This window comes from Melozone crissalis, unplaced genomic scaffold (assembly GCF_028551555.1).
Source record: "Melozone crissalis strain CALT ecotype California unplaced genomic scaffold, PUWL_Pcris_2 ptg000057l_1, whole genome shotgun sequence".
Lineage (NCBI taxonomy): Eukaryota > Metazoa > Chordata > Aves > Passeriformes > Passerellidae > Melozone > Melozone crissalis.
The window spans coordinates 6852405-6861595 of NW_026535835.1; the positions used below are offsets into that span (position 1 = coordinate 6852405).

Genomic DNA, 9191 nt, shown 5'->3' on the forward strand with positions numbered 1-9191 from the left:
TCTCTGAAGTCTTTTTTGGGTTTGGGGCACCACTTCTGGAGCTGGGAAGACAACTGGAGTCCAAAGGAGAGGTCCCAGGGCTAGAAAATCATCTGTGGGGAGATGAAAGCACAGGTTAGAACAGAGAAAGTGTGAGTGGCTGCTCTTCAGGACAAGGAATAATGGGGTTCATGAAGTTGCAGACTGAGGAAAATTCAAGAATAATCAGGATATTATGGCGCTGGAAAAGCACAGGGAGGCATTTTTCTTTCAGAACTTCCCCCCAAAACAATGTGACAGCATTGTCCTGGAGATTGGAGGCACCTAAACCCTCAAAGGACTTCTGGCAGTGGCCATGAGAGGCCACACCACCCAAAACCAGTGAAATGCACAATAAATAAAGAACAGCATACCCAAAGCCCAAATCCCATCACCCCCAGGGCACCTTTCTCCTCAGGGATTATATTTTAGAGTGAAAACCAAACTTTCCTCTATAATTTAGGCAGCTCAGTGCAGAGCTCAGGTCTTTTCTACTTAGCACAGCAAAGAATTTTCAATTAAGGAAAAATATTGAAAACCCCCAAAATTACCACAGCAATATTGACAGGGAGAGCATCATGTGAGGGCATCCAAACCAGCAGTAAATTATCACAGACATCTTCTGATCTTTAATCTGCAAAATTAAATTTTAACCTGTTGCATTCCAAAGATCTTTTCCATCAGTTTTTTTTTTCAAAACTGTAAATAATCGTACCATACAGCATTTATAGCCTGAGAACCACAGACTTCTACACAAAAATGGAAATAGTTTTATTAGTTTCTAGAAGAAACATCAATGGTTGAAAACTAAGGGGGAAAAAGCTTCATAATTCATTTTTAATATGTAACCTGAAACAGCCAGCTGAGTTAAACAGGAACTTGGAGTTAAGGCCAGTACAGAACATTCTCAGAGTTTCATATGGAAAAGTCTGAACAGATAAAATTGAACAGCTGGAGAAAAATGTACTCATTTTCTCAAAATATGAGAAAAATACCAGAGCTTTTCATTTGGACTTTGAAGTTATTTCTTTTTTTCTTATATAACCAGGTTGAAACAACAATATAATTTGTTCAACATTTCCAATAGCATTTTTTTTTGTTCTTTCCAGAATTTTTATTCCATGGAAAAGTACATTCTGTCTCACAGTAAAAAGACATTTTTGAATATCAAATTTTCCCCAGAAAAGTAAACTGCATTTTAATCAATAGCACTGGTAAAGAAATTGGAAAGGGTTTTCACGCTGAATAGCTGAAATGAATGTCAGATCCTGACAACAGAAGCAAGAGCACTTAGCAGACAAGATTTTAGAGAAAGAACTTTTCCAAGTAAGAGAAATCTTGCTGAAAAAAAAAAAAAAGACAAGGAAAAAAAAGGAAAAATGAGAAGGGTTTGCAATTTTTTTTGTGTAAATGCAAAAGCAATTCCTTCTAACAACAGGGAATCAAGTGCTCCAAGGCTCCTGACACCCAGCCCCAGTGATTTATTCCTGCAGGTGCCACAGGGAATCCAGAAGGAGCAAAATGTGATGGATCAGGGCGTGAATGCAAAGCAAGGCAGGGTGATGAAAGATTCCTGCCCAGCCAGAAGCTGGGAACAGAGAGTTCAGGAGCTGGGAATGGGAACAAGCACAGGGAGATGAGTGATAAAAGCTTGGTGTGGTGAGGGGAACAGCAGGGCAGAGATGGGGAATAAAATGGGAAGGAACAAATGAGCCCAAAGACTCTGTGGGTGCCCAAGATGAAAGGAGGGACATCCAGCAGCTCCGGGGTTGAGTGTTCTCCCTCCTGGAGAATGAGAAAGCAGCAGCAAAGCGCGGGGGAAGAGCAGGAAGAACTGGCCAGGTTGGTGTGTCCCAGCGATGCTGCTGTGTCCCAGCACAGCCCCGCACTTTGATCCACGTGGGGAGGCACCCACAGAGCACTCAGCACCCACCCACAGGCAATGAGAGAGCGAAAAGACAAACCAGCAGCACCACACACTCGCCAGGCTCCAGAAACCCACCAGAGCTCGGCGCCTTGCAGGCAAAAACCTCGAGCTGCCCACGGGTGAGAGTGCAATTTATGCTCAGTGAGTTTTGGGAGCAATTTATGCTCAAGGTGAATGGAGGGGTTTTGCAGGGCTCTCCACAGGGGTGTAAAACCTTCCCTTCAGATGGCACTGGCTCTCAGTGACAGTCATGACCATCCATCACCCCTGGGGCAGCCACACTGGGGTGAAAAATCATCTGTTTCACACACACACACACACACAACACCCAGCAGCACTGTTTAAGGTGAGAACTCAGGTGCAGATAGGCAAAGAATTAATGGTGATCAAGAGCCCTCTTACACCTTCACAATGAATCAGCCTTGAAAGGATCAGCATGGTCCTTCCAAACACAAAACCTTCGGGACAGCAACGAGGATTCGAGAGACAGGGCTTGGGAATGACTTAAGAGCCACCAGCAGAAGATGCTTGAAGCACCCCACTGCAAAATCACATTAGCTGCAGCTTGAAAGAGTGTCAGCGCTGAAATATTTACTGCAACTCCGAGTGGCGAATTCCCCTGACTCATTATGTTTCTCCCGGTTCCTGAATTTCCATACTCCGGCTCGGGAATGAATGCAAAGGATTTGAATGCAGACAACACAGGCGAGCGAGCGTCGTGGGCTCCGTGCTGCTGTTGACTCACGCTCCTGCCTCTGCTCCCTGCCCGAGGAGCGATTTCAGCAAAGAATTCATTGTTTTAAAATGGGTCAGCAAGATAAAGGGTTTTCTTTTTTACCCCTCACTCTTAAAAGAAGTTATCTAAAGTCACCAGTTGGATCAAGACTTACCTCACAGATGCTTTTTTTGAATGATGATAAGAAAGGGGGGGGGAAAAAAATCCCTTTTAATCCAAAAACTCCGTATTTTCCCCGCAGACATCAATATGCAGCCCTCACAAGTTTTGCCACTGAGAATAAAATCCAAGAACAACTTTTCTACTTGATCCCCTTCCCTTTGTTTCCATGAACTGCAGCATGTTAGCGCCCTCTGAAAAATCAAAGGATTGCTTTCCCAGGTGATAGGAACTCTTTAACCATTTCCTGCCTGCACCAGGGCTCCTCCCCACTTCCCTGCTCTGTAATTCAACCAACCAGGCACTAAAATAAGAGAAACCCAAGAGTTTTGGCTTGGGTAGCTGTAAAAATGGATAATGAAGTGCTGAATAATTCCTTGGATGGTATCTGATCAAATTATTTCAATGGTGTTTCCTGTTCTGCCCATATCAGCCACCTTAAGAAGAGAAACTGCCTGGAGTTGTGCTGTTAATTAAATGTAATTCCCTACCTGTCCTCTTCCTGCCGTGAGAGATGATGGGACACCCACAGCAAAAAGAGAACAAGGCTCTAAACTGGGCAGCAGCCAAAATACCCGCAGAAAGGTGTAAGTGAGCATATTTAAATAAAATTTTAAAAAGGGATGGTCTCAGCCTGTAGTCACAGGAAAGACCAGGAGCGTGTTACCTCAAAGTCCAATAATTTTGCCATTATTCAGTTTCTAAGTGGTGTGGGGTTTTTTTGCTAACAGAAATTGAAATATCTTCCAGGTGATGGCGAGCAAGGACAGGCCAGCTCTCACTCCATATCTACTATAATTATTCCAGATTTATATGGAATACCTTCAAGATTTGTCTCGCGTCCATCACTTATCAGCAGGGGGAAGAGCACAGAGCTTGCTGATGTGCAGAAACCTCAAAGAGGCTGCACTGAGAGTCAGCTCCATCCCCAAAATTCCATGTAAAGGACCCCTCAGCACCCACAGCCTGCGTTTGTTTGGAAGAGGAGGCTCAGGGAGGAACCTCTTCACTCCCCAGAATTACCTGAGGGGAGGTCGTGGTGAGGTAGGGTCACTTTTTTCTACTGCAGTGAGAAGACAAGAAAAAACAGCTTTAAACTGAGATGGGAGATTCAGATTAGATATTAGGAAAAATGTTTTCACTGTTTCAGTGGTCAGGCATGGGAACAAGGTTGCCATGGCCGGCTTATCATCCCTGGAAGCGTCTGGATCAGGTGCTGGGTGATGGGTTTGGGGTTATGGTGGTGGCAATGGATACATAGTTGGACTCACTATCAAAGAATCAGAATATCCTGAGTTAGAAGGGACCCATCAGGAACATCGAGTCCAACTGCTGACAGTGCACAGAATGCTCCAGGAATCCCAGCACGTATCAGAGCTCTAGAGATCTGTGAGGTTTGGTGCCATAACCACTGCACTAAGGAGTCTGTTCAAGTGCTCTACCACGCTCTGGGTGAAAAAACTTTCCCTGATGTCCAACATAAACTTCCCCCAACTCAGCTCCAGCTATTTCCTCGAGCCCTGTCACACATGAGACAGAAGGGATCAGAACCTGCTCCACCTCTTCCCTTCATGAGAATATTGAGGACCACAATGAGGTGTGACCTCAGACTCATCATCTCCAAGCTAAACAAATGAGGTGACCTCAGCCACACCCCCTTAAGGTTTCCCCTCCACCATCCTTAAAGCATTTTTGAAGTTCTTAAGGATCGTTTCCAACTTTACTCAATCTCGGCAGACAGAAGCACCGCGCACATCAGCCTTACCGCTTCTGAGGGGGCGGCCTCCCCCTGCGCCTTTAAATAGCCAGGTAAGCCCCTCCCCCCCGAGGCCCCGCCTAGGCCCCGCCCCTTCCCGCCGCGCGGCGCTTCCGTGCTCGGCGCCGCCCGTTCCGGGCCCGTCTCTTTAAGGCCCCCGAGGCGCGGCGGCGGCAGCGGCGGTGAGAGGGGAAGGGGCTGCCCGGGGTTCGGGCTCGCTTGTGCGGGTTCCCCCCCCCCCCCCCCCCCGTGCCGTGGCTGCGCTCTGGGTGCTGTGTGACCCGCCCGGCTGAGCCCCACTGCCTGCGCGGCCCTGCTGCCACGGAGGTGCTGGGGCAGGGCCTGGTGCGGAGCGCTGTGGGGAGATGCGGTGGGGGAGGGCTCAAGGCTCCGTCTCTTCAATTTCTTCTTTTTTTCCACTGCCTTATGGTGCTCCGTGGGTGTTCCCGTGCTGCACACGCCTGGCTGCGTGGGGTGTTTGGCCGTGGGGTGCAGAAGGGCCTCCCACGCTGATTCCTTGCAGCCCCCAAGTGTTTTCTGAAGTGTTTAATCCTCTCTCTGTGTCCCTGTGTCCCTAAACTCTGCTTTTGATGTGTTGGGACATCAAAGCGAGCGTCTCACAAATTGGGGGGCATGGAGAGTTCACAGGTGTTGGTTGTGCTTAACCAATCTGAGTGGGAGAGAAAATGGTCATTAATCTCCATTAGTTTTAATATTGATGCAAGTCTTTTGTTGGCTTTTCCCCTGATTCTTGCAAGAGTGGTGTAGAAAGCTCTCCCTTAATTAAACCAAATAAGGCAATGGAATAGAATTTACTTGCAGGAAAGAGCTCAAAAGCAAACACATGTAGTATGGATCAGACAGCTCTTTGATGTGTCATTTATGGCTTGGGAAGCTCATTACCTTCCTTAGGTTCCATCAGCTATGCTGATAATGAGAGGCACAGAAGCAAATGGCTTTGAACAAAAGCTGTAGGCTGCTCCCTTGTTTGGTGCGCTCTGTCCTGATGAACAGGTTTCCAGCCCAAACAGCTGCTGGAGCATGTGTAATCCATTATTAAATGAATAATTTCCACAGCTACACTTCGCTCTATTGTGTTTGTGACAATTGGGGTGATTCATTTTTGTGGGGTAAGGTCTCCTCCTTGTGCTGTTCTGTCCAGTTTTGCTGTTGTCCTGAAGGAACTTTTACTGATAACAAGGACATGGTGACATCCCTTCTGTATTATCAAAAAGGCTGAGCTAGTGCCGTAAATGGAGTTTTGAACTGTTCTTCCAACAAAATGACCTAATGAAACTGTTACTCCAAAATAAGGAAATTTTTGGTGTAGATCATAAAGCATTTATGTTTTTTACTTTGTTGCAATAACACATCTGCTTTCCTTGCTGCCAGGCACTGCATGACCATAACTGCACAATGTCTGTCCCACGTGGAGCTGTCCATGCAAAATGGATAGTGGGGAAAGTAATTGGGACCAAAATGCAGAAAACTGCCAAAGTGAGAGTGACAAGGCTCGTGCTGGATCCCTACTTGCTAAAGGTAACACCAGTGAACAGCCTCTCCTGCCTGCTGGGTTTTGTATTTTGTGCAGAAATGTTCTGCTGGTTCAACTCTTAAAAGTTTTTATGACTCTTTACAAATCAAACTCCTTAAGGATCTGGCTGTGGGGATGACTGCAGAGCATGAAAAGCAGTGAGTGGTAAGGACTTACAAATTACCTGCTAAATGTATTTCTTTGAAGTGCCTTGTTAATGCACTTCATTTGATCTTTTTGGGAAGGTAAGCTTTTGTTGTTTCACACTTAGATTGAATTTTTCATGTCGATGTGGAGCATGCTTTGGAGACTTGACAGTTTATTAGTCACTTGTACAATAAATTTTATAGCTGTTTTTTTCTGTATGTGTAATTGTAACATTACTGTGACCTTGGATATAGTCCTTATGGATGCTCTTCAAACAAGAAGGTTAAAAATTGTATTTTCTCCATTTTAAATAGGGAAACAGTGGTACATGGAGGTAGAATAAATTGCTTTTGGTGACCAAAAAGTTAAGGATAGAGTCAGGATTGGAAAATGGGTCTTGTGGAACCCATTTCAATATTTTATCCAGTAGAAGAACCTTTATTTCTTAACCTAATTTATTTCTTAAAGGATTCTGAATTCTGCTGTTATAATAAGGAAAAAAAAATGATTTTTTATGTGAAAAAAATATTTTATTAAGAAAACTCTCAGATAAACAACATCAAAATACAGATTTCAGAGCTTTTTCTTCCCCATCTCCTTTCCTCCAGGCTCAGTTGGGAATCCTGGCAAGAGGTTGAGAAGGGCAGTGCTGTGCTGTCTGTGGAGAACCTGTAGAGTGCACAGTTGCATTTCTCCTCATGACCCAAACTGAATCTCACTTTAAAACATACATAAAACTTTAGAGAAATTTATTTACTTGATAATAATTTTGTATTTACCCATTGCATAATTTGAAATACAATACCAAGGTTTCTTTTATTTTTTATTTTTGTTCTTTTTACAGTTCTTTAACAAAAGAAAAACCTATTTTGCCCATGACCCACTGCAGCAGTGTGTTGTTGGAGACATTGTTCTTCTGAAAGCTCTGCCTGAGAGAAGGAGCAAACACGTGAAACACGAACTGGCTGAAATTGTGTTCAAGGTTGGCAATGTCATAGATCCCATCACAGGAAAGCCCTGTGCAGGAACCAGATTCCTGGAAAACCTGTCAGATTCAGAAAATCTCACCGAGGCAGATACCACCTATCTAAGTGAGAAACTTCAGGAACTTAAAGTTTGTTCAACAGACAAATAGTGGGGGAAATCTTTTAAGCAGAGGGCTTCCAGCTTTTGTGTCTCTCTGTCAGGGATGTTTGAGGCCCTGCTGTGATATCTTAAATGTTTCAGTGAAATTTGTAGTCAAAATAAATAGTACATGTAGTTGCTTATGCAAAGAGATGTTGCAGATTGATGGGCACCTGGAGCTTTGAATGAAAAATGCAGAGAAAAATGCAAGTTTAGTGTTCACACTTCATTTTGTTGCCTGTAGTTTTGCCCCAGTGACAGTTCCCAGAGGCAGCTGCCCTCCTGGAATGACCTCTCTCTGTTCAGACAAGACTACAACTGTGTGATGTTTCATTTTGGTGGGAGGGTCATGACATCATTATATTATTTGGTTGTTCTGTGTTTCAGGCAGTCTTTTGTGGTTTGTAGGGTTACTGGAGATGATGCTATTAAAGGTTTTGAAAGGAAGTGTAGAATTTTAAAACCAGCTGCATGCTTGTGTCCTTATTTCCTCTTCCAGTGCCTTCTGCCTTCCAAACTCTAACAAAAACACAGCCCTTTGCCTTTATAGTGGCAGAGAGGTGAGAATCAAAGCTTTAGGCAGCTGAGTGTGGGTGGCTCTGTCCCTGTCCAGAGGCAGGATTTCATTCTGGGAGAGCTGGATCTCTTTGAGCTGATGAGAATACAAATCCTAAAAGTGATTAGATTTATTCTCACAAGAAAAACTAATTAAAATAACACATTTTGGGGAGCTAGAGGGGCTGGTTTGCTGCATGTGGAGCTAAAGGCCAGAGCAGTTGGTGATGAAAGATGATTTTATCCTGGTTCAGCTCTGGGGATCTCATGTCCTCTCCTCCAGGGCATGCAGCAAGCTGAGAGCCTGCAGCTGTTGCAGCAGCCTCAGGTTTCTGACTTTGGATCTAAAAGGGCATCTGCCTCAAAATTTGTACGTGTGGGAGGGGACAGTGGCATAGGAGAGCTGTGAGAAATCCTTGCCAAAGAAAATGTCCATTGGTCTTTAGGATCAGAAGCAAAACAAGGTGTATCAGACCTAAAATCTTCTCCTCTGACCCAAAGTATCTTATTTTAAGCAACTGAGTAGCTTCCAGTTGTGTTCTCTGCTGTGGTCAGATTATTAAAGATCATTTGCCCTTTAACTTCGTGCACAAAATCAGTTCTGGCTGCCTGAAAAGCCTGACTGAGCTCAGCTAATTATTTGGGACAGCAAAAATTCAAAACTTGAAGTTCCTTTAGTGCTTCAAAGCAAAAAATGCTGCTGTTTGAATGTTCATGTGGATGTCAAGAAGCTTTCACTGAAATGTCTCTGTGTAAAATTTTGTGGGCACTCTGAGGTTGAGGAAGTGCCTTAAACCTGTGGCTGTAGGGTTTTTTCTCGTTGTTTGTGGCACAGGTTTAGGTTTATGTAAATTCCTCAGGAACTGGAGCTGGCTGATCAAAGGAAAGAAAAAACCTGAGCTCTGATTCCTGCCCAGGTGAATGCAAAATGTGAAACTTCATCCAAGCAGAGATTGGGAGAACTTGGATACAGGGTAGAGTTTGGCCCTGGGCTGTAGGAAATGCACTCAAATTGTATCCAAGCAGAACTTGACCCTTAATATATGGGATATAAATATTCTAATACTACATAATTATAAAAAATATAAAAGATTTCCTGTTTGCTTAATAGATTTTATCTACATCTAATTAGGGGAATTAATATTTTCTTGTCTTGTAATTCCCCTTGAGTAGCTGTGAAAATGCCATTTTCTTTCTATAAGATTGATTCATCATAGAAGGTTATAATTTTTCC

The 9191-nt window shown here is 44.0% G+C and overlaps 1 protein-coding gene across 1 annotated transcript; it reads left to right on the forward strand.

Moving 5' to 3' along the window:
* The first annotated feature begins 4699 nt into the window (after positions 1–4699).
* On the forward strand, positions 4700–7865 carry MRPS17 (mitochondrial ribosomal protein S17). Its single transcript, XM_054287200.1, has 3 exons — positions 4700–4778; positions 5989–6135; positions 7122–7865. The coding sequence occupies exons 2-3, from the start codon at positions 6013–6015 to the stop codon at positions 7410–7412; spliced, it is 414 nt and encodes a 137-aa protein (XP_054143175.1). The 5' UTR covers positions 4700–4778; positions 5989–6012; the 3' UTR covers positions 7413–7865.
* Positions 7866–9191: the final 1326 nt, after the last annotated feature.

Coding starts and splice junctions, on each gene's coding strand:
- MRPS17 (XM_054287200.1), top strand. CDS start 6,013: ATGTCTGTCCCACGTGGAGCTGTCCATGCAAAATGGATAGTGGGGAAA. Junction 6,136..7,121: donor TGGATCCCTACTTGCTAAAG/GTAACACCAGTG, acceptor TTCTTTTTACAG/TTCTTTAACAAAAGAAAAAC.